This window comes from Mauremys reevesii, linkage group 16 (genome assembly GCF_016161935.1).
Source record: "Mauremys reevesii isolate NIE-2019 linkage group 16, ASM1616193v1, whole genome shotgun sequence".
Classification (NCBI taxonomy): Eukaryota; Metazoa; Chordata; order Testudines; family Geoemydidae; genus Mauremys; species Mauremys reevesii.
In genome coordinates, this window is record NC_052638.1 from 37,740,049 (window position 1) to 37,767,953 (window position 27,905).

Genomic DNA, 27,905 nt, shown 5'->3' on the forward strand with positions numbered 1-27,905 from the left:
GAACAGTAATTGATCCTTCCACTGCCTGCACTAGAGTAACAAACACCCTATAAAAATCTACTTTCTCTCCCAATGAATCATAGCCAGGTGAGAGCAACATACCAAAAATACATATAAAAGTGGGGAAAATACAACCTCACTCCCTCTCACATGGGCACAATAGTGAATTAGGGTTTAATAGGCTAACTGGATTGGTGAGTACTGGCTCTAGAGGTGCTAATGGTGTGGAGTTCTTATTACCCCAGGAAAAAGAAATGAGGGTTCAGACCCAGTCTAACTTTAATTTTTTTTCCTAATGGTTTTATCACCCCCTTCCAGGAAATTATGTATTTGTACTGTGGTAACACCTAGGAGCTCCAGTCCTGGATCAGGACTCCATTCTGCAAGGTGCTGAACAAACAGAGAAAAAAAAAAAAAGACAGTCCTTACCCCAAGGAACTTACTGTCTAGGTATAAGCAACCCACAGATCCTTGCTTGTTTTAAAAATGACAGTCTTTAAAATCTCTCTTCTTTTCCCAGGGAAAACTACAGTAAGCCTCTAAGCTGTAAGAATCATACAGGGCATAGACGGGAAAGACTTATTAGATCACATTTAGGGCATCCCCTCTTTCCTACTGGCCAGTGCAGCCGGCTGGACAGGAGTAAAAGGTTCTTCATAAGCATCAGGGTTACTGCCTCAAATGCAACAGCTGCAGCGTTGAGGTGCGTGTACCTTGCTCATTCCAGTCCCCATGACAGCTCTTTCCCAAGGCAAAGGGCGCAGGTTTCTTCTCAGTAACCAAGACTCTCTGCAAACAAACAAATCAGGACAGTGAGATCTGCCTCCTCCAAAAGAACAAACCAAAGCTGTGTGCAGCTGCCAAGAGGCGAGAGTGGGACGCATGCACTAGGCAGGAGTTTACAGAGCCCTAGCAAATTCAGCTCACCTACCAGCTGCAGCAGCTCTGCCTAGTTCTCAGCAGGACGAGGGAGCACTGAGCACTACACCCAGTGCAGGGCGGAGTTGGACAAGGAAGGTTTCCAGGATGTGTGTGGCTCAGGTTTCTCTTCCGGATTCCCTGTCCCTCTGGGGACTCTCACATGCACACCGGCTCTAAGGAAACTTTTGGAGTTAGTCATTCACTCATCTCCATGCAGAACTGTGCCTTTCCCCTCTCCTTTGCCAGTTCAGGCCTGCTGGAAAGGAAGGTGCTCAAAAGCTCTGTGGTGGTGAAGAAATGTAGCACAGGAAGAGGATTTAAATATTTTAGTGAGACATTGTCTGTGCTAGTGCAGGACAAAGCAGCAGCAAGCTGATGCAAATTCCCAGGGCATTCAGCCGGACACCTACCCGCATGCAGTTGGCTATTATCCCCCGGCTGCTCCTTTCACCTGACAGACAGTTTAAGTCTCCCTCTCTTCCCCCACTACTTTTCCTTCACCATCCGCTCCAGGCATCTGTTCACTGCTCTCCCCAGTGCTTCATGGCACAGCTGACCAACGTTCTGCTAAAGTGCTGTCTGGGCTATAACTCCTACAGAACCAATTCATTTCTCTCCTTTTTTAGGGCCAGATTCTATTCTCTCGTAAGCGATAGTCAGACAAATCTCCACTGCTACAATGATCAACACCCCTTTCAAGATCCACGGCTCCTACACGTGCCTATCACAACATGTGGTGTACACTCTCGAATGAACTCGCATAGAAAAATGATAGAAGATCAAAACCACCACAACCCCTGGATGAACACTTTTCACAAAGCAATCACTCTATCTGACCTATCAGTCCACGTCCTCAAAGGAAACCCGCACAACATCTTCAAAACATGAGCCTGGGAGCTTACATTCATAACTTTGCTAGACACTAAAAATCATGGACTGAAGTGAGACGTTGTAATCAGCCATAAAACCAATCAGGGAATTAACCCCTAATGTCGAGTTACTATAACTAATGGCCCTTCCTTTCCTCCCTATGACGGGAGGGGTGTTAATGGGCCACTTCACCTTGAATGATCCCTTGAAATGTGTTAACTGCTGCTAAAAAATCTGTTCCACCTTGTATTTCCCAGACCTGAAGAGCTCTGTGTAAGCTCCAAAGCATGTCTCCCTCACCTGTGGAGCTACTCCAGATTTACAGAGCAATACAGTCAGAATTTGGCCCATGGTATTTAAATGATTTTTTTTGCAACGGGGGGGGGGGGAGAAGATGTTCAAGTAATTGAGCACGTATTAGGGGTGAGGGGGAAAAGTGGGTGTTCGGTCAATCTATCAACCCCTCCGAGGAGGCCAAAACAAACTCTCTTCTGAAGAGGCGCAAAAGTATTTTTCACTTTGAAAGAGTCAGTAGCACCCATCAGAGGCCCTTAGGCCTTGGCTACACTTGCAAATTTGCAGCGCTGCAGCAGGGTGTGAAAACACACCCTCTCCAGCGCTGCAAATTGCGGCGCTGCAAAGTGCCAGTGTGGTCAAAGCCCCAGCGCTGGGAGCGCGGCTCCCAGCGCTGTACGTTATTCCCCACAGGGAGGTGGAGTATGGACAGCGCTGGGAGAGCTCTCTCCCAGCGCTGGCGCTTTGACTACACTTAGCGCTTCAAAGCGCTGCCATGGCAGCGCTTTGAAGTGCAAGTGTAGCCAAAGCCTTAGCACTAAGAAAAACAAAACAGCAGCAGTTCAGCATAGTAGTTAAAACCTGGCAATCAAATATCTACACTCCAGCACTGGATGGAATGTCTGCATTACCGCCTAAATCATCATCTTCCAAACCAGTTGGATTCTCTGGAAACAATAAAATGGTAGAGACCTAATTCTAATTCCCAAAACAGATGGGAGGAGAAAATATGACAATGCCCCTATTTAGGCCGCAAAAAAAAAAAAAAAAAAAGTTCTGAATTGACATGACCCATGAAAGGCACCATCATTGGTTCACAGGATACTGACAGGTGCTTTGAATGTCACTGTCATCATTCTCTTCCAAGCTTCGAGTCAGGAGCAACAGAATTTTGCTGTCAGGTTTATCACTGCAAAACTGACCATACCACACTCACCTCTGTGATATACGTTCCAATAGTGGCAGCCCAGGGTACATAGATGGAGACATTTTGAAATGTCCAAAGGTAAGTTTGGTACACAACTTCCCTTGAAAATCAACGGGAGATGGGCATCTGCCTGCCTTTGAAAATCTCCTCCTAATTATTATATTAAATGCATGCTGAAAGGTTCATTTCCTGAAACAAAGATTGACCACTTGACCTCTGCTAGGGTAGGCATTGGATATGCACAAGGAAGGGACCAGAAATTATTTGACGTATAAGTTTTTCTCTGACGTTCCTCACCCCAGCACAGGAATGCCAAACATGTAACTGGCTTTAGAATCAGGACACCCTCCTGCGAAGGGGAAGCACTGTCTCCTAGTTTGCAGGCAGGGAAACGGACAAAGGAAGTTAAAACCAACACTTAAAAAAAAAAACCCACTCAAGTGTGGTACCCAAAAATTAATGTGCACAAACCGAGACCACCTTTAAATATTTTGGCCTGAAGACTTTTCCACAGAAATTTTATGGCACAGGTCACTGTTAGGTGTCTCCCTAGGAAAAATACAGCAGCTACAGGATGTAGAAAGTGACCCCAGAGGTGGTTCACTCCACAAATGCCATTAGTACTGATCAAATATCATGATGTGTTATGGGGCACTGATTAGCTACCTTAGGATCTGTTTAGCACCAGTCACCGTGGTATCTAAGCACTTCCCCCTGCCCAGCTGGACACACTGTTTTTACATCTAAATCGCTTCACACGTTATTCCATTGCTGCAAGAGAAAGGGTGTGAAGTTGGAATGCGTTCAGACCAAGTTTAGGTAAATACAAAGGGATTTTAGGTAAACAGCTCATTCCTATTGGATAAGGTATTACTTATTTCTAAAAACTTTAGTGTTGCTGACGTTCTTCCAGAGATGAAGAAGTGATCCATCTACATGGTCACCCTCTAGGATGAGAGGCTGACTAAGCATTAAGAGTGTATATTGAAATATAGTCATCGCCACATCTTGGATATTTCTCTTCTCCCTTAAGTTTTGTTAATTTGTATTTAAAAAAAAAACAAAACAAAAAACCAGAATAGTCCAAGCCCACGCACAGATGAGCTAGTGTCCTCTCCTTATCCCACTTTATAATAAACTTCCCCTGCCCTCCAAAAATGACAGTATAAATATGGAATTGACCATGGGTCAAAATGAAAACAGAGGTCAGAAGCTAGACAGTGAAAATCCTCAGCCAAGTTTCCTTTAAAAAAGGGGAGGGGGGGAGGAGTTGCATTGAAATCTGTCAAGCTACTGTGTTCTGCATACTGAAATTCTATCTGTGGGACAAAGATAGCTTCCAGGAAAGCAGCTGTGGGCTGTCATCTGCTTGTACTGAAAGCAGATCAGATCTTTATGTAGCCATACTGATTTCTGGCTGTGCAACAGAAACACTTTAGATATATTTTCTTGAGACTGTTTCTGTTAAACCCTTGCAACAAGAATTCCAAATGCTTTGTACTAATGAAAGATAAATCACTACTTCCTAGTAGGACTTCCAGGGCCAATGGCTTAGCTAAAAAGCACTTAGTACACAGCAGCATGATACTTCGCTATTTCAGTAAAAAAAGTGAGGATGAGGTCATGTACTGGGGCTTTTTAAACTGCATTTTTTATTTTGGTGTTATTCTCTGATAAAATGAGACCCCCTAAATTAAAAATAACTGGCAACACGGGTGTATCATTCCCTTTTACTGAACCTGTAATGCTGTATCATCAACCCATGACAATACAGTAATACTTAGAAAGACTTTGCCCCTTAGCAAACTGTACTAATCATTACAGCCTACACAACTGGAAACATTTAAAATCAATACAAGAAACTTTCAAGTAAACCAGACATTTATTAGCATTTATATTTAAATGGAATTTGTTCCAGTACAGAAGCAGTGAGGTCACATGTAGGTAATGGAATCATTTAAAATTCAAGTGGACAGCAGGTCCAGTGATCCCAGGAGTGATTTTACTTCTTCCATTCGTTCTTGTCATAGTCCCATTTGGCCGAGAAGCCCTCGATTGGGTTAACTCTCATATCCAGCATTCTCTTGGTCTGCATAGCCACCCATTCCTCAGAGAAGGTGTGAGGAACAGGACCATAAACTGCAATTCAAAATTCAGTTGGGATTTTATTGTGACACAACGATGTTCAAAGCCATCTATTTGATCTCATGAAAAATGCACTTTTATCAATTCAAAGCTCATAATGCACATTAAAATACCCATCCACTGAATAAGTCCCATAAAATCTATTTAGTTTCCTGCATGAATTCTAAATGTCCAGTTACAGATTTGTTGATTGGCAAGGATGCTGTAAGAAGGGGCAGTCTTCTCCTGTACCTCACCTCGTTAGCAGGGAGATGCAAGAGGCGTCCTGCCAACTCACTGTTGCAGGTGGTTCAGTTAGCCACTCTTAACTGCTCTCTGTGATGGAGGTTATCTTTGGAAGAAAGGATCTGAGCTGGGCAGTTCTGAGGGTTAGAGGAACTCTAGGAGCAGCCAATCACGTTGAGAAGGATTGGGCTGGAGTCTGTTATACAGTTTTTAGTTTTCTTGTAAATAAAGCCAGACTCTCAGAAGGGGGTGAGTTTTGATTCTATAGTGTGGAGACTGTGTTTTGAAGGAGGAAGGGAAAGCTGTGTGATCACTGGTACACAAATATGGTTTCCCCAAGCACATCTGATTAAGATTTTGGGATGGTTAAGCTATTTATCTGCTTAAAGCCAATAGGAAAGAACCTAAGTAGAAACTAGTACGGCTTAAGGTTTCAGCATTTCCTAAATCACAGTGTCTATCAGCATCATGCAAGACTTGGAGTTCTAAGCACAGTTTATAGTAGGAAATTTTTTTTTTTTAAACTGAAAATAGATATGAGCTGCTTTGTAAGATTAAAGAACATGTTGTTCACTTACCATACAGTCTCTGCCAAATGACAATAAAGGCAGTTAAGCCAAAGAAGAAGAGCGCACCACCAATAACAGTCTTCCACTCATTTGATCCCCTATTCATTTCAGCAAAGGTCTCACAGAATTTGATACGATACACTGAAAAGGAGAAAGCATCAATCTTTTTTACTGCATTATTTGTAAGCTACACAAAAGACTTCTCCCCTGAGTTTTAACAACTAGCACATGGCTCCTGAGGCTGAACATACATCTTACAGAAACTACAGTACATTTGTTTGAGTCTAAGAAATATTCCAAAAACCTACTAATCAATCACTTATTTTCTCCACAAGTTTATAGATAGTGGAACCTAACTGTGCCATATCTATTTTAATCCCCCTTTTCAAACAGTTTATTGAATGGTATGAAACACTCTACTTGGCAAAGAAGTGGCTGAAATCTTTGTGCATGCAGACTGCGAGGTGGGGAATATATAGAGAGAGGATACTAATTTGTAGAGCAGTTCTAAATTGCACAGAAGTTGTAACAGCTTTTCAGTTCTATACCATCTTCCACACAAAGATCTCATGGCACTCTACAAACATTAAGCTTCATCACACCTCTGAGTTAAGACACTATGTTTAGCCTCACTTGTAGATGGGGAAGTCAAGGCACTAGAGTGATTGTGTGACCTTGCCCAAGGTCACAGAGTGAGTGACAGAATCAGGAATAAAATCCGAATCTCCTGACTCCCTGCATGGTTCTTTTGTTTTTAATAGGAATTGTCTGGGGGCTGAATTGCATTTGAAGTTTTTTAAAAGGCTATTTCTACTCTGCTAAAGAGTCTTAGTTTCGTCTGTGTTTAAGTATCTTGAAAAATATAATTTAAAGCGCTTATTGCATATGTAGAGAAGCTTCAGAAAGACAAACATATTACATCTTACAATGCTGAAGTGACATAAGACTCATGCCACTAGAAAAGAGGATATGACAGTACACATTGTACATAGATCCCAAGCTGTTGGGAAGACCTCACAAGATACCTCAACACAACAGACTGATATAAAGATACAGTTTCACCTGCACCTCTAGATGCCTGTGTATCTATGTCTGAGCTTTAGCCAATAATGTTAAGGTTTAATATTTGACTAATCACAGACTAAAAGTATGCAAATATTTCAGTTCTGTGCTGTATACTTTGCAATTAATATCAGCTGCTGTTAGCAACAAGCGAAAACAAATGATATTTCCAGCCATTTCCCCATCATAGAATAAAGAATCATACAATGTAATTCAGCTTTTTAAATTACATAAGCAGGGGAGTTGAGAGGTGTTAATGTTCTCCACTACCCAGTATGAAACCTGGGTTTCACCAGCTTCCTTCTCCTTTAACCAGCAACTTAAGGCTGTGGGAGTTAAGAAGTGCCTTTGACTGCTCAACAGTGACCCCTCCACCTGAAGGATTCAGACACACAGATGGTAGCTGCAAAATGGGTGTAAAGTAGAAGGGGGGCGGGGAGGAAGCAGAAGCTTCTAAAGCTCTAACGAGAGCAAGAGGATTCTCAGAAAGCCAGAGTAAGCAGTAGGGCAACATGCACAGCTTGATGTCCTTGACTATAGCATACAGCCTAAGCTCTTTATAGCTTAAGTTGGGAGTCACAAATGAGCAGTTATTTTGGAGCTCTTAAGATCAGCTATCAGTTGGCTGAAGTAGTTGGGACACCCCAAAGTGAAGGAAGGAACTTGCAGGGTGATTCTGAAGTAACCCCAAGACACTGCATCTACACCACTATTTGCTAACAGAGTTACCGTTACACAATTCTACCATGGGGCCTTTATCAATGAGTTTAAGCATCAATGTGTGCTCCAGGGGGTTTAAAAAAGGCAAGCCTTTGAGACAATTAGGACTCAAACTGCTACTGCAGATGACTGATACTGCAATCAGATTGGGGGGCTTCTGCATACAGAAGAGTTCTAATGACTTCAGTGATGCTCCAAACTGACCCAAGAGTCTCTACCCACACAGATCCATGTGCAGGATCAGGGCTTAAGACTAGAGAGTTGGAGGTTTCCTTCTTTGTTCATCTGTTTCCTGAGAGATGTCCATCAATACTGTATGCACAACAGACCAGATTACATCATCCTCAGCAGTAGGGTTGTATTTTATTTTTCAGTGCCCTGAGTACCTACATCCAACCTTCTCATCAATGGAGAGGGCACTCCATGATGCCTTTTCCTTTTCTTTCAGGGCTTTCTGCTCAGCAGAGAGATTCCTTACGTATTCCAGTTGAGGCAGGGGAATGTCACGACGATCAATGTAACTTGGAAGACTGAAGTCTTCCACTTTCGCAACACCTGCTTAAGAGATAGAGAGAGTCAAACGTACATATGTGCAGAAGCCAAAAGTACCAGGAGAGCATACCTGAACTTCTAAGGTTAAAAAAAAGTAAGAAGTTTTAAAGGGGGAAAATGCTTCTGTCTGATTTTTTAAACTACTATTGTTATAAGAAACACCTAAGATTACTATAATTTAACAATTAAAAGAGTAATTCTTTATCCAATTTGTGTACTCTGTTTGTATCACAGCATCAAAGGAGAGATTTATTTTTTTAAATACCCATTAGTAAACATTTTCAGACTACAAAAATTGGCAAAGGGTCTCAGAGAAACTTGTAATACCTGAAACTACTTTTTCCCCTCCCAAAATTTACTCTATTTAAAGTTGACAGTCACCCTTTAAATATTTAGAAAGCCCTCAAGTTATATTTTCCTACACAATTTCATGCAATTACCCTGTCTAGGTTCTATTAATCCAATATCCCTCTAGGGCTATTGTAGTTCTGTGATGCCATCTACTGGTGATGGCACAGATTATCAACTAAACTTTCTTGCGACTGGACAAGTAAAGCCTGGTCTACATTAGCAAAATTAGGTCACTTTAAATCTGTAAGGGGTGTGAAAAATCCACATCCCTGAGTGGCGCTGCTAAGCCAATTTAAATCCCTGTGTAGACTGCGCTGGTTTGACAGAATTCAGGTGCAGCTGTGCTGAGGTAGTTTTTTTATGGCTTGTCTACACTGGCACTTTACAGTGCTGCAACTTTCTCACTCAAGGGTGTGAAAAAAGACCCCCAGCGCAGCACATTTCAGCGCTGTTAAGTGCCAGTGTAGACAGTGCACCAGTGCTGGGAGCCTAGCTATGCCCCTCATAGCCTCCCCCAGCACTTTGCCGCAACTACACAAGCCACGTTAAAGAACTGCTGCGACAGCACTTTAAGGACTTGTCTACACTGGCACCGTTAGTGTAGATAAACTCTAAATCAGTGTGTGTCACCACTCCTTGATTCGGTTTTTGCTGCCTTGTTTTCACAGTCACTGCTTGATATTTGCATAATATCCCATCCTCTCCAAACACACTTAAGTTTGAAATGCCCAGCCTGTGCTGGGTCAATAAACAATATCCTTAAAGTACCAAATTACAAAAAGATTCCCAAATAATGGTGTGCTGCCAAAAAACCACATTTGGCTCTCATAGAAATCGCTGTCATAGCAGAGCTAGGTCTATGTTCAGAACAATCACAGATCACAGTGTACTTTTATCTCAAGTTTTCAGAGAAATTTAATATTGTTCAGCGTATAAGAACATTGATAGAGGATAAATTGCATTTTTAATGGCCATTGTTACGAAAATTCTTTAAATGCAATTTTGTGATCCTCTTGTGAAGTATTTTCAAACACTTTATTTAAAAAAACAAACAAACCAGCTTTTTCTGTTCAGGGGACTTTCCAGTCTTTGCTATTTGTACCAGTGATTAGCTTGGGCTTTACAAATGCTTGTTTTTACAAAATTTAAAGCTGCTCATAATGAGCGATTTAAGAAGAAGCACCTAAAATGTTAAGTTACTTCTGTGGTCATATTTAAAATGAAACAAGTTACCTACCATGTCCTCTCAAGCCGATGGAGGTGGAAATGGCACGCTTGCCAATTAGGTTAAATGCCCTAGAAGCCAACATTCTAAGGGGAGAAAAGATAATGACCAGTTAAAAGATGTCAAATTCATAGATACAAGTGGAAGAATGCTGTCCTCCATCCTCTAGAATATAACAATGCAATTGAAGACCTATGTGTTTTTTTCCAGGCTTCTTCTCCTAAGGAATCACATAGTTGCCAAAACCCCCTCAACTCTTTCATGACCATTCAACAAACCAGGGCTCATGGGCAGATGGGGTGATAAGAAGGAAAGAGATTTCAGATGCAATCTTGGAAGGGGAAGTTACAAATAATTAAGAATATTATTTCAAAAGTTGCGAAATATACCCTAGCCCTTTGTGCATGGAGTCATTTCAAGACCTACTAGCAACAGAAAAACTAGATTTTGATTGACAATGGAACAAGCATCAAAAAAGGCATAATACCAGTGGTCATTGTGAAGATGAGTATTTAATATATTTTGCCCGTGTTACTAAAACCACTTAAAAATAATTTTAAAAATTCTTTCAGCTTTAGTAATTTATTTTTCTCCCTACTTTTCATTCCTCAGCTTAACTAATGAAACTAGATCAGTTAGTTTCAACCTTGTTTACAGAGGTTTCTCACTTTGCAGTACCATGATGCTGCTGTTTTAGGGGTTTCAATTCTGTAGGCAAATAACATTTTGAGGAGAATGTGATGAAGACATCTTGACAAATCAATAAGATACATTTAGAAAAATCCTAGACACCTTATTCAGTGCTTCCCAATGAATCCCAAATACTGTATAGTTAAATGCATTGGTTCAGGCCAGATTTCTCAACCTCTTCATGCTGTAAGTCCTTATTAAATGTTTTCATGACCCCCTTATATTTACTATAAAAGAGTAAACAAAATATTATAATATGCCTATATAATTTGTGTACGTTACAAGAAGCTGACAGAATACGTGACCTTGAGAGGTAAGGGTGTATGGGGAAGTGAAAGGGCTAGCTTGTCTTTGAATTATTGTTATAACATTTTCAATGCTGTCCAACACCACTCCCCCCACCTTTTTGCGACGGGGGGGGGGAGGGGGACAAACCACTGACTGAAAAACACCGATCTAGGACTAAAGTAAACATGGATTCTAGTCTGACTATGACTCAGACTGGGACTTTAGTAAGTTACAATCTCTGTGTTTGTACCCTACCCAACAGAAGCATCCCAAACAAAAATTCATTCATGTTTCCAAAATGCCGGGATACTACACTAACGGGAGCACGGAGAAGGCAATAAATTAGGACGACCTCTCCTGTCTAGCAGGAAGCTCTCTGGAGCAGGGACTGTGTGTCTTTTGAGTCCTGTCCACCACAGATCGGCATTCAACTATTAAATCCTCTCTTCCTGGTAGGCACCTCACCCCCACCCGATTAGGGCTGAGTTCCCAGCTCGATCTCCCGGGCCCGGCCTCCCACAGAGCTGGCCCCGAGCAGATCCCGCCAGCGCACGGGGAGCCCGACTGTTACCTGCCCGCGGGGGTGGGCGGGGGCGCCCTCGAGGGAAGCAGGAAGCGGAGGCCGCAGGGGCCTGTGAAGCGGGACAAGACATGGGGGGAGGGTCATGGGGCACTTGGGGCGAAAAGGGGCCCCCACCCCCTACACGGCCCTATAACAACCCCGGGCCCCAGCGTGTCCCCTCGGCCTGACAGCGCCCCCCCCGGACACCCCTCCCCCACACAGGGATGGCTCCGGGCGGACCCTCCCCCTTCCACGGAGGCGGAGTCTGACCCGGCCCAAGGCCTCGCTCACCCGCCGCTACCAACGACCTGGCGACCGTCCTCTACTCGGCTGCCGTGCCGGACACGAGAGAGAGGCGAGGCGGAAACGCTCTGGCGCACGGCCCGCTGGGATAGTGGAGGAGCGCGCTGCGGTTGGAGGGAAATAGAGAGCGCCGCGCCGCGGTGCAGCGTGGGACGTCGGCGGACTCCCGCCCCTTCACTTTCTCTGGGGGCGCTTTGCGACAGCGCTGGGCGGCTGGGGAGTGCTTTGCGGCAGCGAGAGCGAGCGCGTCGCGTGCGGAGGGCTGAGGCGGGAGCTGGCATCTCAGGGGCCGCCCGGAGGAGCCTCACGCGGCCCGGCGGGAAGCCCCAGCGTCCCCTCCCCTCCGCCGCCTATGGTGCCCCGCACCGCGCCGTGAGGTGAGGCGAGGCGGGCGGAGCTGGGGGCCGGCCCCCGCGGCGGAGCAGGGCGCCCCAGGATGAAGCTGACCACCCAGGCCTACTGCAAGATGGTGCTGCACGGAGCCAAGTACCCGCACTGCGCCGTCAACGGGCTGCTGGTGGCCGAGAAGCAGCCGCCCCCGCCCCGCAAGGACCAGCCGCCCCCCGGGCAGCCGCAGCCCCACACCCTGTTCGTGGACTGCATCCCCCTCTTCCACGGCACCCTGGCCCTGGCCCCCATGCTGGAGGTGGCGCTGACGCTGGTAAGGAGCGAGAATAGCACTGGGCCCATCGTCAGCGCCCTCACGGCTCCCCTAGAGCGCTAGACAGGTGGGGAAACTGAGGCACCAGCTTCAGCGATTTCCCTCCCCTCCTCCCCCCAGGTCGCGTGTCAGATCAGTGGAAGGGCTAGGGATAGAGCCCGGACGTGGAAAGACTCCCTCAGACAAAGCTGAAGGGAGGGAAACTCGCATATGCGCCCACACAGGTCTACAAACACACACACAACTTTATTGCCAAGACCCACGGAATGCCCCGAAAACAAAAAGGATCCTGAGAGGCGTGTAATGGCCGAGAGAGATGCAAACTCTACCTCGCAGAAGGGCTTGTAGACTGAGCCGTGGAAAAGCAGGGGGTCATGCAGACAGATGCTCTACACTCTCTGCACTACAGTTTTTCACTGGTGAAAACTGCCCCAGCTGAAAAATACAGCTCCTGTTTTGCTAGTGTAGACTTAGTGCTTGTCTGTAAGAGGAAGTTGACAGTTATAGCAGTATAATTATACCAGCATAATTCCCCAAGTGCACACACTTATTCCACCTTACCCCTGCCAAAGTGATATAAACTAAACTGAAAAAGGCGCTCATATACTGGAATAAGAATGCCCACACAGCAGGTTATACAAATATAACTAGATTAGTTTTACAGGTATAACTTTCCCATGTAGACAAGGTCTGCCTCCTAGACTAGGGGAAAAAAACCTAGGTTTTTTAAAACGATGTTAGCTAACATGACTTGAAACACCAGTTAGCATCTAATGTAACACCTTTTAAATCGTGTTACTAGTCATGATGTAAACAGGCGTTAAACTTTGTTTACATGCTACAAATGGTATTTTAAGTCAAGGTAGGTAAATCTTAGGGAGACAAGGTGGGTGAGGTAATATCTTTTATTGGACCAAGCTCTGTTGGTGAGAGACAAGTTTTCAAGTTTACACGGCGCGCTCTTCAGGTCTGGGAACTGTACTCCGAGGGTATGTCTACACAGCAAACAAAAACCTGCGGTGCTCCAGCCCAAGCCTGGAAGTCTACACAGCAATGAAACAACCCCACAGCTGAGTCAGCTGGCATGGGCTAGCTGCAGGTTTTTCTTTATTGTGTAAATATACCCAAAGTGTCAGAACTAAATAGAAGGTGAAATAAATAAATACTACGTAAGTAGTTAACACACATTGCAAGGGACCATTCAAGGTGAAGTGGCCAGTGCTATGGGGAGGGGGTTAAAGAGTTATAGATTGGTTTTATGGTTTATTAAAACAATGTCTCTATTCAGTCCATGGTTCTTAGTGTCTAGACAAGTTATGAATTTAAGTCCCCAGGCTCGTCTTTTGAAGATGTTGTGTAGATTTCCTTTGAGGTCAGATACAGAGTGATAGTTTTTTTGAAACGGTGATGTGGTGTTTTTGTCTTTTGTCATCTTTGTGTGTGTTCATTTGAGAATGTAGTGATTGTCTCATTTCACCCACATAGTTATTATTGGAGCATTTAGTGCACTGGATTGAGGTACACCACATATTGTGATAGGCATGTGTGGGACCCATGGATCTTGAAAGATGTATTCTGGGTGGGTGTTGATCATTGTACCAGTGGAGATATGTCTGCAGGTTTTGCATCTGTTGTTCTGGCAGGGTCTGGTGCCGCTTTGAGTTGTTGTGTCCTGGTCTGTGGGGAGATTGCTTCTGATGATGACACATAGCTCATAGGAATTGCCAGACTGGATCAGACCCAAGGTCCATCTAGTCCTGTCTGACAGTGCCAGTACCAGATGCTACAGAGGAAGGAATAAGAACCTCAAAGTAGGCATATTTGGGATAATCTGCTATCCCATATTATGTGTTATCCTGGTCGCTAACAGAAATTGGCTTAAACCCTGAAGCACAAGTTCTAATATCCCTTCCAAAATCTATTCTTGTGAATTATAACTTTGGCTATTGTTGATATCCATATAAATATCCAATCCCTTTTTGAGGCCTTTTAAATTCTTGACTTCAATGACTTCCAGTTTAATCATGTTACGTTAAAAAAGCATTTCTTTCTAAAAATGAACCAGTTTTTCCTAGTCAAGACAGGGTCACAAAAACTAAAGAAATACATGTTTACATAAAGCCGGATGTGGTTAGAGTACAGGACTTTGACAGGAGATGAGGGTCCTCTTCCTACATCTGCCATGGATTTACTGTTACACCCTGGGTAACTCAGAACTTTTCTACCTTAAGGAAACTTCCACTGGTATAACGCTATTGGTGTAGTTATGCCAAAGCAAACCCCTAATGTATATATGATGCACCGTTGCAAAGTAGGGATTATACCACAGCAGTGTACTGTGATTTAATCCAATAACATGCCAATGTAGTCACATTTGTGTGAATTTCTCTATGTAGACAGGGCCTGGTTTAACCCTTCTATGACCTTCAGATGGTGAACTTTAAATTCATTCATGTTTTTAAAGGGTCCTGAGCTACTTGGATGAAAGGTATTATTGAAGTACAGTATATTTTTTAAGATATGTGGCGGTCATAATGTCTTTAAATTAAGATTGGATGTCTTTTTAAAAGATAGGATTTAGCTCAACCACAAATTCTGGACTTGATACAGGAATTACTGGATGAAATTCTCTGGCCTGTGTTATGTAGGAGATCAGACTAGACCATAACAGTCCCTTTTATCCTTCAGATCTATGAATAATGTGGTTGCAAGCAAACTGAGCCCTGGTCTACACTGGGGGTACGGGGGGTGGGGGGAGGCTCCATCTAAGTTACGCAACTTCAGCTACATGAATAACGTAGCTGAAGTCAACGTACTTAGATTGACTTAACTGTAGCATCTTCACCGTGGTGAGTCGACTGCTGCGGGTCCTCTGTCGACTCTGCCTGCGCCTCTGGCAGTGCTGGAGTGGAGAGCGCTCGGGGGTCGATCGCTGCCTGCTGGGTAGTGTTGACATACCCTGACACCTGCCATGACTAGCTTTAAGGAACTTTTGCTCAGGCATCATCAGTTTTAAAACAAACTGAAATTGTGACTTCCCAGATTGCCTGCTACTTTGATGTGAGTATCTCACATTATATTGTTTGTGTTGCACTGGAATATACTCAGCTAATATTTTAGGACTGATGTATGCTTGTGGCTTTCATTATATTAAATGTGTACCTCTTGAAGTTATACTAGTCATCAAAAAATATAAATGAAGTATCAGTGTTGATAAGCAAAAGATGTGACAATGCTTAAGAAACAAAATAAGGCTCAGCTTTCAAACATGGGTGCCCAGACACGGATTTTAAGATACCTAAATACACAGATTTTGGTCCAGTCCTGCAAGCTGTGTAGAAGCTGACTGACTTCAGTGCGGGTCCATGTGGGTATAAGGGTCCACTCACTCAGAGCTCTGTGATTGGGGCCTTAGATGCTTAGCTACAAGCAGCCAAATTTGAAAACTGAGCCTGTAGTAAGAGATAATGATGTTTCTTAGTTTTTAAAATGACACAGTTGTAGAATGTCTAGTTACTGGAAGCTGAAACAGCAACATTTAGGCAAGATTAAAGGCTGTAGCCTTTTGAGAAACACCAGTTCTGTCTAAATGAGCTGAACTAGGTGACCGTTTGTATATTTGTTCATTTCCAGTGATTAATTGGTTTAAAATATTGGTAAGTTCATACAGATTGCTATATAAGTATGTCAGGCTATGTCTATATGTACAGCTCTGCAGCAGCGCAGCTATACTAATACAGGTGCTCCACTGCAGCACATCTGGTGAAGATTCTCTATGCTCTGGTGAAGCGCTCTCTCATTGGTTGCGAGCGACAGAAGCTATGTTTGCAGGAGAAGCTCTGGCCCAGCTCTGCTCCAGGCCCTAGTCACAGCTCTGATTCTGGCCTCTACATTACAAGTAAGGGGGGTGGGGTGCAAGGTAAAAAGTTTGGAGACCACTCCCTTAGAGTGTGTAAGTCTCTGAAGTGCAGTGGAGTGTTTCACAGTTTGGCCTGTATCAGAAGTATTGTTTTTCAGGAGTTAAGATTCTAAACTGTTAGGAAGAGGGCCTTGTTTTCTTAGATCCTAATCCTACAATATGTGGCATGCAGAGGGACTGCTGCAGCCCCATAGAACACAGCTGACTTCAGTCGGGGCCCTGTGTGGGCATGTAGCTTCCAAGCTTTTTAAAAAAACGAAAACCAGAACACCTAGGAGTTTATGGATTAAAGCCCCAATCCTGCAAACATGCTGGGAGACTGCTGTGTTAAACGTTTTGTTGTTTATATTTTTTATTTTGAGATGCTGGAAAAATTGGGACACAGTGCAATTACAGAATGATTCAACTATGTTAAAAAGGTACCCTGGTCATGGAAGTTTTTTGTTTTTTTTTAATCCAAAACTGGACCCTGATCCTTAATAGGTCCACATGTGAAGCTCATTACAAGACCTGGGTCTTAATCTGTATATTCTGTTTCTTATACAGCTGAAAAATTGAATTATTAGTACATTATGTAACTTAAGAAACCTTAAAATCCTTAATTTATTGCCTTTTCACTACTTATTTGTACTTGGTTATTGATTTTAAAAGTAAAAGACATGAAATCCCTGACTTTCCCACAATTAATCAATTTTTGCAAGCCCTAATTATAAAGTTCATGAAGATGGGTTGCAAATTACAATACTTGTCAATTTTTAAGAACTTCTCAAGAGCCCAAAGTCTCTTTATCTATTTGTACAAAGGCTAAGTATTAATTTAACAGCTCATAGTAACTGCATTGTAGTGGCTTTTAAAATGGAGGCTGTTTTGCATGTGATGTAGCAATATGAATACCAGGAAAATCCTAAGTTAAGGAACCATCTTAAGTGAACAAGTCAATAAAATTCATGTAGTTAAAGTTGATGTCCTTTTCCAGAAACACCTAGATATCCAAAGGGTCTTGCAGCATTGGTTGAATTTAATGAGGGGATGTATTTTTTTTTTCCCCAGTGCCTATTACTATAAACTCTTCCTTGGGTGAGTAATCATTATGCTGAAGGTGAATGGACTGCTTATGTGAATGAAGATCTTTAGGATCAGGCCCTTAATGAACAAAAACTCCCATTGATTTCTGAGTTATGCATGAGCATCAAATTGAGTTAATATTTTCTAAATCTAATTCTTAGTTCAGAGGGTACATTTTCAGTGCCAGCCTTGTCCATTTTAAAAAGTTCTAAAAATGAGTATTAAAGGAATACAAAAAAAATTCCTGTTGATATCAAATGACACTTGAAATGATGTCATAACTCAATTGCAAAGTACACATGGGGAAAGGAACATGTACCAAGTCACATGTGTCCTGTAGGCACAACAGCGTTAATGGAAATATTAATAGTCTTTACCAGGCTTTTTTAGCAAAAGGATTGGAAGGAATAAATTTGCACAATTCTTAAATTGCACATTTTGTTTTGAATTTTTAAAAAGCAAGTTACAAAAAGTTTCAGTTACTGCCTTTGACTCCCCCAGCCGGTTGTTGTAGTTTTACAACCACACTTTCCTTTTTTTAAAAACTCTCTTTCCTGATGTAGTGTAGTTGAATAACAGTGACTCAGACCTTATCTATACTCATAAAGCTTTCAAAATCCTCCATGGTTGCAGTACTGTGGGTGCAGCTCCACTTCTTTTAGCAATGGTAGAAGCTCTGGGGGAGATCCTCTGCTAGAGTAAGCTGACTTCAGTGGAGCTCTGACAGTTTACACAAGCTGAGGATCCGCCCCTTGGGTATACTGGCCACTGGCATTTTTACCTTTGTAAAGCACTTTGACATCCACGGGTGAAAAACACTATATAAGAGCTAGGTTATTTTTATCACTTGTCTCATGTTGACCTGCTCTGATCAGGATTAGACAACAGGAATAGAAATATCAGTGGCCAGTTGATGCTGGGGTTATCATTGGTGGTATTGCAACAAGGTGAAATTTAAGGAAAAGTGCTAGTGTAAATCTAGCGAAATTGCTGTTAAATTCAGAAAGTTAACAGTCTTTGTTTACAGAACAAGTTTTTTCACTGGGTGAAAGTTTACTTTAAAAAGGAAACTGTCAACTTAAAAGTTACACTTGTTTGAAATTGTTTTCAGTAGCATACACAGTAAAAATGTCAGACAAATGTAATTTTTAAATTGACAGTTTCCTTTTTAAAGTAAACCTGTGTCAGGGTTGCTGGCTTTAGTGCCAAGGTTTCAGCCCACTAGCAATTAAAACTGAAATCATAAACCCTTGAAATGGGGTTTATAATTGCTCCAGTTAAGGGCCAACTGCTGTTTCAATGCCAGAAGATGACATTTTAATAAAACACATAAATCCGTGTCATCCCCTGTGGATGAGGGATTATTCACATGGCTTTCTTCTGCTTAGACAGTTTAATACTGTCATTATTCTGCTAAATATGAAATTGTTTTGATTTACAGGATGCCAAAGTTCAGCATCAAATACATTTTGGAATCCATTTTAATCAATCTATTTGGGTTTTTTAAAATGCATAGTAACTGGGGAGGGAAGCACTAGCTGTTTTCTCAACCTCCCAAATTTCTGGATTATCCTGGCCTGATACTCTTAATTGTGAGCAACAGGAATGGTACATGTATATTTTCAAAACAACAGAGATAATGGACCAAATTCAGAGTTGATATCCATTGTTTTCCAGTTATTTTTTTCCTGCTTTACGCCAGGTCTGAATTTGTCCTTTTCATTCAAAAAACTGTATAAACTTTCATAGATTTTTTTTTTGTTTTAAGTATTTGCATATGTGAAGTCTTATTCATAGAACAAGGAACCATTATGATTATCTAGTCCAGTAACTCTCAGTCTTTCCAGACTACTGTGCCCCTTTCAGGAGTCTGATTTGTCTTGCGTACGCCCAAGTTCCATGTCACTTAAAAACAACTTGCTTACAAAATCAGACATAAAAATACAAAAGTGTCACAGTACACTATTGCTGAAAAATTGCTGGCTTTCTCATTTTTACCATATAATTATAAAATAAATCAATTGGAATATAAATATTGTGATTACATTTCAGTGTATAATATATAGAACAATATAAACAAGTCATGTATGAAATTTTAATTTGTACTGACTTCACTAGTGCTTTTTATGTAGCCTGTTGTAAGACTAGGCAAATATTTAGATGATTGATGTACACCCTGGAAGACCTCTGTGTACCCCCAGGGATACATGTACTCCCAGTTGAGAATCACTGATCTAGTCTGACCTCGGTATAACACAGGCCATAGAATTTAACCTAGCAATTCCTGCATCAAACCTGTGTTTTATAGCTGAGCTACAGCATGTTTTTAGAAAGACATTCTATCTTGATTTAAAGACTAAGTGATGGAAAATCCACCCAACATCCCTTGGTAAATTGTTCTAATGTTTAATTACCCTCACAGGTGAACAATTAAGAAAAAATAATCTTGTGTTAATGCAGATCCCCCTAGCAACTGGGGTGATTTGGAAGAATGAGACAATAGTCAGATTTTTTTTTGTCACATCTTTCAGTTCTTACATTTAAGGCATCAGTTGCTTTTTAAAGAAAACATTATACAATATAAAAAGTAAACATTTTAACACTATGTGAACTTCTTCTATTTTGAGCAAAATGGATGCAACTTTCGTGAAATGGGATTATAGTCTCACATCCTGTACATTTCCCTACTTCCCATTGCCAACTAAACACTAACAGAAAATAGCCAGTAAGACCTAAAATTTTATGCCAGTGGTTACTCAAGCTCTTCAGAACAAATTCTGTTCTTTGAATTTCAGGCTGTACATCACAATTCAAATATCTTCTTGTTCAATTTAATTTCATTAATGTTTTATATATCTTTTCCCTAATAGTTGTGTTTCTTCCTGTGTTGTGGTTAAGAATATTAGCATTTGGTTAACTTCCTTAGCAATTGGCTAAAATGTTATAAGGTTTCAATTGCCATTTTATCCTCAGGAAAGATGTATACTTTTTGGTAGTTTTGTGTGATTTTTCTGGACTCACAATTGTTTTGATTACTCTTTCAGATTGATTCTTGGTGCAAAGAGAATAGTTACGTGATAGCTGGATATTATCAGGCTAACGAGCGTGTGAAAGATGCCAGGTGTGTCGATGCAATATCTCCTCCTGTTTACTCTCTCATGCTGCATTTGTACTATGCCAACAAAAATAATTGCACGTATAATCTGTGAATGTTGTTTAACTTTGACAACTGTCATGTGGTTTCACCTTGTTTCCTTAATACTGTTAGATATCTGTGAAATGTCTTTTGTGTAGTCTCAAACCTCCATTTTTCCAGAATTACTCCTATATCGTAGATGTTATAGAATTACTGGATGTTTCAGTGCTTGCTAATCAGTTTAACTGGCAGCTATCAGGGAAATCCACTAGAATTCACAGATCTATTCATGAATCTCTAGATCTTTTAGGAACTCATTTTGAAGTGATTTAATCCCTATCTGATTATTTAATTGCCTTTATTTTTTTATGAAACTCTTTGCCAGTTAGCCATGGAGTTGTCTTGCAATGTAAGTAGAACACAGAAGTCATTTCTTACTCATCACTTCCCCAAGATTACTCTTTAATAACAAGTTGTAAAATTTTCAAAACCAGCAGTTATTTCAGAGTCTGAATTCTATTGAAAGTCAGTAGGACTTAATGCACTTTTGAAAACGGAATTTAGGCTTCTAATTCACTCATGCTGTTTTTGTAAATTTTACCCACGATGCACTCACTGTAAATTAACTATAGTATTTTAACTGCCATGTGTTAATCCTTTTTTAAAAGTAAAGTCCACTGTAAATATTTTACAACTAAGATACACTTAGGGCTTATCTAGACTAGGGAAATTTGCATCACTATAACTACACTGATATGTAGTCATAGTGGTGGAAGCGCCTAATGTTGTAGACACACTTGCCAGTGCCAGAGGAGACTTGAATTGCGTGATTTGTAACTTGTACATCAGTGCAATACATCTACACGTTGGGGGTTTGTGCTGGTATAGCTGTACTGATGCAAAAATGAAAACACTATAGACAGCAAATTTTATTTGCAGTCCTGTCAGAAACACTATGCTTTTTGAGAACAGTAGTGACACAATGGATTTGTTGTCCGCTTTGTGTGTCTGCTGTAGATTAATACCAAGTTACTTAGGCTCTTTAGTTCAGCAAATAGCATTTTGGGGAAAAGCTTCAAAATCACACTCACTCAAATGCATCTGCAACTGCATACCTTATCTTAAAACTGAGTAATTCTATATTTTCCCTCTCATTAATTCAGCTCATTAAATAACCAATAAAAGTCATCCTAAGGGACAATATTTTAAGTTTTACACATGTATATTGAATATTTTTTCTTCCCATGTTTAAATCATTAAGCATATCCAGTATTAAGACTAATTAGAGGACATAAATGCTTTCATTTTAAATCAATATTAACATCTTGTTCTCAGTAAAACATTTAAATTTATTCAAGCCATTTTGTTAAAGCAACATTTCTTCTGGTCTTGAGGGATATCTCCAAACAAAAATTCTCATGTCTCTGAAACTATCAGAGGAGTTGAGAGGGTTTACCATTTGATCAGTTATGATTTAGGTGCAAGCAAATTTTCTTTGGAATCTGCTAATTATAACATAACGGGACGGGGCGGGGGTTACTTCCACAATACTTTAATACTATATATGCTTCAGCATATGACTTGCTAGAGACGCTGTGAATTTTTGGAGATGTTGCTGTTGACTTTCACATTGCCACAAGACTAGCAGGAAATATAAAATAAGGCATTTAAGGAACTCTCAGCAGAGACTCTCTCTGTATGTGTACAATGACTAGAACAGTGCCTCTAGACACCACCATAAAATTAATAGATATGGGGTTAAATCCTTCTTGCGCAAATGTGCCTATGCCTTTTAGAGATTCTAAACTCAGTGAAGACTGAATCTGCTGAAAAATACAAACTTCATATATCAGTTTGTCTATATACACTCTCTTTCTCTTCATATATATATATATATATATATATATATATATAGTCTGTGGAGGATTTTCTGGTGGTCTACAGAACTGCTTTTCTCAGGTGATGATGCATCTATCACTTTTTAAGTTGTGATGCATTCTTCTGATAATAGCACAGTCTGGGACATTTTAAGACTTCCAGAGGTATTTTGGACCAACTAAACTGAAACACACACCTATCTACACCCAGCACAGCTTTATTTTGGGTAAATTCAGCTGTGATGAGATTTTCTCCACCAGGGCTAAAGGAGTGGCAAACACAAGATGACAGAACTGAATTCTAAAGTGACCTGAAGGGAGTAAAGTAGCAATTGCTGTAGGCAATGAGGGGAGATTTGGGACTATTAAATGTAAATCTCTAAATGCAGGCAGAAGAATTTATAGCAAATCTATAAAACAGTTAAATTCCTCCACGGCCTAAATAGCCACAATTATCCCATTAAAGTGAACTATTCATCAGACTACTGTTTTAATACTATTTGTTCCTGCAGAGAAATTGTGCATTTGGAATATTGGGAATGAAGGGAAGCTAGTATGCAAGAGGATCTGTAGTAGAAGTTTCATACATAATGGAAGTTTAAGGATCACTGCTCTGGACTTTATTAGTTAGAGCAAAGTAAATCCATTAAAGACTTCTAGAAACATAAGAGGAGCACATAACTTAGATCTTCCAAGGGAATGTGTTTTACATGCACTTGGGTAATTTGGAGGAATATTATGCACTTATTCACTTTAAATTTATGAATTTGTTTGCCAAGATACCCTTGCACCACACAGTGACTGTACCTTTTACTACCTTGTTAAAGAAATATCAATACATTTGCTTACTAGTGGAACTGGGTATTGAATGAGTTTTAAATGTAGATTGGTGAGCAAATTTAGAAATATCCTTTTCCAAGTTCCTGGAAATGGAGCAAAAGATAACCATGATAGTCTGGATCTGGTGGGAAGGTTTGGTGGCTGCAAACTATTGGATCCACATCAAGTCTTGAGTAAGCATTTATTGTAGAATCATGGAACTGTAGGTCTGGAAAGAACCTCGGGAAATCAAGTCCAGCCCTCTGTTCTGAGGCAGGACCAAGTAAACCTAGACCATTCCTAACAGGTGTTTGTCTAACCTATTCTTAAAAACCTCCAGTGATGGGGGTTCCACAACCTCCCTTGGAAGCCTGTTCCACAGCTTACCTACCCTTATCATTAGAAAGTTTTTCCTAAGTAATGAAAATCTCCCTTGCTGCAGATTAAGCCCGTTGTTTCTTGTTGTACCTTAAGTGGAAATAAAAAACAGTGGATCCCTGTCTTCTTTGTAACAGCCCTTCATATATTTGAAGGGTTATCATATCAGGTCTACCTCAGTCTTTTTTCCCCCCTCAGGTCTAAACATGCCCAGTTTTTTTTTTAATCTTTCCACATAGGTCAGGTTTGCTAAAGCTTTTATCACTTTTGTTGCTCTCCTCTGGACATTCTCTAGTTTGTCCACTTCTTTCCTAAAGTGTGGCAACCAGAATTGGACATAGTACTCCAGTTGAGGCTTCACCAGCGCCAAATAGAATGGGGCAATTACTTCCCTTGTCTTACATAGGGCAGTCCAGCTAATGCACCCCAGAATATTAGTCTCTTTCACAACTGCATCCTATTGTTGACTCTTATTCAATTTGTGATCCACTATAACCCCAAATCCTTTTACCATCTAGACAGTTATTCCCCATTTTGTAGTTGTGCATTTGATTTTTCCAACCTAAGTGAAATACTCTGCACTTATCTTTATTAAATTTAATCTTGTTGAATTCAGACCAATTCTCCAATTTATCAGTTATTTTGAATTCTAATTCTGTCCTCCAAAGTGCTTGAAATCCCTCCAACCTTGGTGTCATCTGCAAACATTATAAGCATACGCTCTACTCCAGTATCCAAGTCATTAATGAAATATTAAATAGTACCATATCCAGGACTGACCTATGTGGGACTAGATGCACCCTACCAGTTTGACAGCAAACCATTGATAACTACTTTTTGAGTACAGTCTTTCAACCAGTTGTGCCACCCACCTTCTAGTAAGTTCATTTAGACCGCATTTTCCTAGTTTGCTTATGAGAACGTTATATGTGACTATAGCAAAAGCTTTACTAAAATCAATAGATATCATGTCTACTGCTGGAACATAGCTAAGATATAGATCATACGCTAAAGGGAGATAATTCAGTGTTTTCTTACCCTTCTGACTTAGATCAAGTGTAGTATCAGTTTAATATCTTGTTCCTGTTTGCTACAACACTGTTTTTCTCATGTCTCTTCTCAGCTCTTATTTCCTACTGGTTTCAGCTGAAATATATAGTACAATTAACTTGACCTTCTTCTGTAGTCCAAACCAGGTCGCTGAAAAGGTAGCCTCCAGGATTGCAGAGGGCTTTAGTGACCCAGCACTCATAATGGTATATAATTTCGTTTATCTCTCTTCTGATTATAATCACAATATTGGAATGAGCGTTTAAATCCCATTTCTTGGCTCTGTTAATAGAGTAATGTGATGACTAACTTGCTGAGCCCTCAGAGTGCCTGGGGGAGTCCCTTGCAGGGTATTCAGGCAGCCCCTTTTGGCCAGCAGAGCAGTTACTGTGCTCTAAAGAGAGCCTACTTCTGGCCCTCCTTGGTCATGGAGAGAGTTGCTGCATTCTGTGTACGTGGTGGGAGAGGAAAGAAGGCATATTCTTCCAAAACCTTTCATGACATAATGGCTTACCTTCTCAATGGGTCAAAAGCAGTGGTGGGTTACAGTGAAATGTTGGTGGTTTAAAAGAGACCACTTTAGACCATTTAAAAATTGGCACTTCAGAAGCAGCAGCAAGATGAAACACTGAATGGATTAATGGAGGTGAATGGAAGATGCTATGATGTTCAAAACCATACTGTCATTTTTATATCATCTCTTTAGTTGGGATCTTGAAGGAAAGAACATGATTTGTTTCTGTTGCATGTTAGGTGGATAACACTAAATTTACGATGGAGTGCAGAGAACCTGCCATTCATGTGTATGAGCATCATGAAAACAAATGGAGATGCAAAGACCCACATTTGTAAGTAATATGTTCGTATCTGGGTTGTGATAAAGAGATGTTCCTTTGTGTATATAGCTGTAAAGAGCAAAATTGTCTTATTACACTTGAACAACATAATATAGAATGACCTTGTAAGTAGAAAACGGGCAGTAGTTGACCATGTTTTGAAAGCTTTCTGGTTTTCATAATGTTGAGAGAAACGTCTAGCTCAGGGATAGGCAACCTATGGCACATGTGCCGAAGGTGGCACGCGAGCTGATTGTCAGTGGCACTCTTACTGCCCTGGTCCTAGCCACCGGTCCGGGGCCTCTGCATTTTAATTTAATTTTAAATGAAGCTTCTTAAACATTTTTTAAAACCTTATTTACTTTACATACAACAATAGTTTAGTTATATATTATAGACTTATAGAAAGAGACCTTCTAAAAACGTTAAAATGTATTATCGGCACGCAAAACCTTAAATTAGAGTGAATAAATGAAGACTCGGCACACCACTTCTGAAAGGTTGCTGACCCCGATCTAGCTTATAAAAACAAAACTGTCAGTATTCTGCCTCCTCAGCTGTAGCCACACTGCATAGTGCTATGGCTTATGTTTTAATTGAAAGAGCTGGTGGAGATCATTTTCCTTGAACTATTAATTCCTAGTTATTTTACATTCTAGTGATTATTGTGAAGACTGGTCTGAAGCCCAGAGGATCGCCACATCTCTCTTGGACAGCAAATCCTACGAAACCCTTGTGGATTTCGATAATCACCTAGATGACATCCGGAATGACTGGACAAACCCAGAGATCAACAAAGCTGTCCTACACCTATGTTAGGGAGGCTTCCACTGACTGATTTATGGGCATTTCCACTATGCTGAAGATGCTTTAAAAAAATATTTTTGAATGTAAATAAAGTTATCTTCAGTACATTCTGGGGAACGCCAACAGCAGATTTAAAAAGAACGGCATGTCACTTGGAAAAGGTAACGTGCCCAGAAGCAGTCAAATCTTTTTAATGAGAATCTTTAGAAGAAATACAAATTGTCAGTTATAGCCATCCTTGTGGATTCCTTCCCAATTGTAGTGATTGTTGCTATAACCTTTAAAACCAGAACTACTTCTGCTTGTCCAAATTATTCATATTAAAAAGTTTTGACTAACCTTTTATAATCTTTAGAGAGAGTAATTTTTAAAGATTTATGAAATATCTTTCAAAAATGAATCTTGTCCTTAGATGAGATGTTTTTAAACTCTTAAGTCACAAATGTGTAAACAAAATCCAGTGGTAACTGGTCTTTTGACCTGGTTCTTAACTGGCATTATTATTGATGCAGTAGAATAATGCTAACTGCTAAAGATTATACTCTGTGCACATACTGCATTTGTTCTGCAGCAGTTTAGCATATCATAGCTACAAAATAACATATACTGAAAGCAATATTCCAAATGCTGCAGAGATTCCCAACCACGCTGGGACTACAACCACAGTTGTTACCTAAGAAATAGTTACAACCAAGGCCAAAACAAATCTTAACTTTATGGTTTGTGAAAAGGACTTAAAGCACATTAATGGTTTTAATCAACTACAAGGCTCTGTAGGAGTTGAGAAAACAAGAGAAGAGTAAAATGCCATCTTGATTATATGCAATCTTTCTATCTGGATTTTAAACAGATAATCTTAATTCTGAGCTGATTCGCACACTGTCCATTCAAATAGGACTGAAATGTACCTATCTGTAAATTAAAGGCAACTGATCTGTCTTTAGCATATGGATCAAAGGAACCTTGAAACACTCTAGTTCATCTTAAATCGATCTGTCTATCTAATTAATATCTGTTTATAACAAAAGTTTACCAGTTGATGGAGAAGCTTTATAGCAGAATTTCTTTTGTCATTTTTATATGTATTATTTTGTACCAGGTACACCAGATGCATAGTACCTTACCTTCTGTCTCTTTCCTTTAACTATGTTACTGTAGAACTCCTAACAACTTAACCTGGTGAACCTAATGAACTTGAAAGGATACATTTTATATCATTCAACCCTTTTTAACGGTAACAACAAATGGAAGGAAAATACTTTAGCTGACCAACTACTATTGTAGCTTGTCCCCCATCACCTGAAAATAAACTTGATGACATGGGGAATGTCAATCAGATACTTTGTGGCATCTTTGGTGGCGTTGGGTGAGGAGAGAAGCAGGTAAGGAGGAAAGGAGTGCAAGATAAGTAGACTCAGTTACTGGCTGCATAGTGCAATTAATGCACTAACTTGTCTTTGACCTTGAAAGACCTGAGTTCAGTTCTTAATTAGATCAGAAATTGAGAGAATTTGGTCTCTTGCTCATAAGAAGTATTTGGTACACACACATGTTGCAACATAGTTCGCTCAAAGTCTTTTCCTAAGTTCCCTACCGAAACAAACCCTTCACAATGAAGATCCAGATGCAGTATTTATCTCCTAATTTTTTGC

At 40.7% G+C, this 27,905-nt stretch overlaps 3 protein-coding genes across 5 annotated transcripts in view; 1 reads left to right on the top strand and 2 right to left on the bottom strand.

Annotated features, from left to right (window-relative positions):
- The window catches only part of LOC120384515 (dual specificity protein phosphatase 22-A-like), a 42,029-nt gene extending 41,040 nt beyond the window's left edge, over nucleotides 1-989 (bottom strand). Inside the window, exons 1-2 of one of the 2 annotated variants that reach the window (XM_039503346.1) lie at nucleotides 932-989; nucleotides 714-789 (exon numbers count right to left, since the gene is read on the bottom strand). In XM_039503346.1, coding sequence (XP_039359280.1) covers nucleotides 714-734 — 21 coding nt within the window. In that variant the 5' untranslated portion in view covers nucleotides 735-789; nucleotides 932-989. Of the gene's footprint in view, nucleotides 1-713; nucleotides 790-927 lie in introns of both variants that reach the window. The other variant, XM_039503347.1, reaches the window with a different exon arrangement.
- Nucleotides 990-4,876: 3,887 nt separating this feature from the next.
- Nucleotides 4,877-11,822, bottom strand: LOC120384305. 2 transcript variants are annotated; one of them, XM_039502798.1, is made up of 5 exons: nucleotides 11,694-11,822; nucleotides 9,875-9,948; nucleotides 8,125-8,289; nucleotides 5,962-6,093; nucleotides 4,877-5,152 (listed from the first exon to the last, which is right to left on the bottom strand). In XM_039502798.1, the coding sequence occupies exons 2-5, from the start codon at nucleotides 9,945-9,947 to the stop codon at nucleotides 5,016-5,018; spliced, it is 507 nt and encodes a 168-aa protein (XP_039358732.1). In that variant the 5' UTR covers nucleotide 9,948; nucleotides 11,694-11,822; the 3' UTR covers nucleotides 4,877-5,015. The 2 variants fall into 2 exon arrangements, with proteins under 2 accessions (XP_039358732.1, XP_039358731.1); XM_039502797.1 differs by having other exon boundaries at nucleotides 8,125-8,292.
- A 40-nt stretch (nucleotides 11,823-11,862) lies between these two features.
- On the top strand, nucleotides 11,863-27,586 carry EMC8 (ER membrane protein complex subunit 8). Its single transcript, XM_039502799.1, has 5 exons — nucleotides 11,863-12,366; nucleotides 20,395-20,471; nucleotides 24,747-24,816; nucleotides 25,364-25,458; nucleotides 26,106-27,586. The coding sequence occupies exons 1-5, from the start codon at nucleotides 12,142-12,144 to the stop codon at nucleotides 26,263-26,265; spliced, it is 627 nt and encodes a 208-aa protein (XP_039358733.1). The 5' UTR covers nucleotides 11,863-12,141; the 3' UTR covers nucleotides 26,266-27,586.
- The last annotated feature ends 319 nt before the right edge of the window (nucleotides 27,587-27,905 follow it).

Coding starts and splice junctions, on each gene's coding strand:
- EMC8 (XM_039502799.1), top strand. CDS start 12,142: ATGAAGCTGACCACCCAGGCCTACTGCAAGATGGTGCTGCACGGAGCC. Junction 12,367..20,394: donor TGGAGGTGGCGCTGACGCTG/GTAAGGAGCGAG, acceptor TTACTCTTTCAG/ATTGATTCTTGGTGCAAAGA. Junction 20,472..24,746: donor GAGCGTGTGAAAGATGCCAG/GTGTGTCGATGC, acceptor CTTCTTCTGTAG/TCCAAACCAGGTCGCTGAAA.
- LOC120384305 (XM_039502797.1), bottom strand. CDS start 9,947: ATGTTGGCTTCTAGGGCATTTAACCTAATTGGCAAGCGTGCCATTTCC. Junction 6,094..8,124: donor CATTGATGAGAAGGTTGGAT/GTAGGTACTCAG, acceptor TCTCCTTTTCAG/TGTATCGTATCAAATTCTGT. Junction 5,153..5,961: donor CATTTGGCAGAGACTGTATG/GTAAGTGAACAA, acceptor TTTGAATTGCAG/TTTATGGTCCTGTTCCTCAC.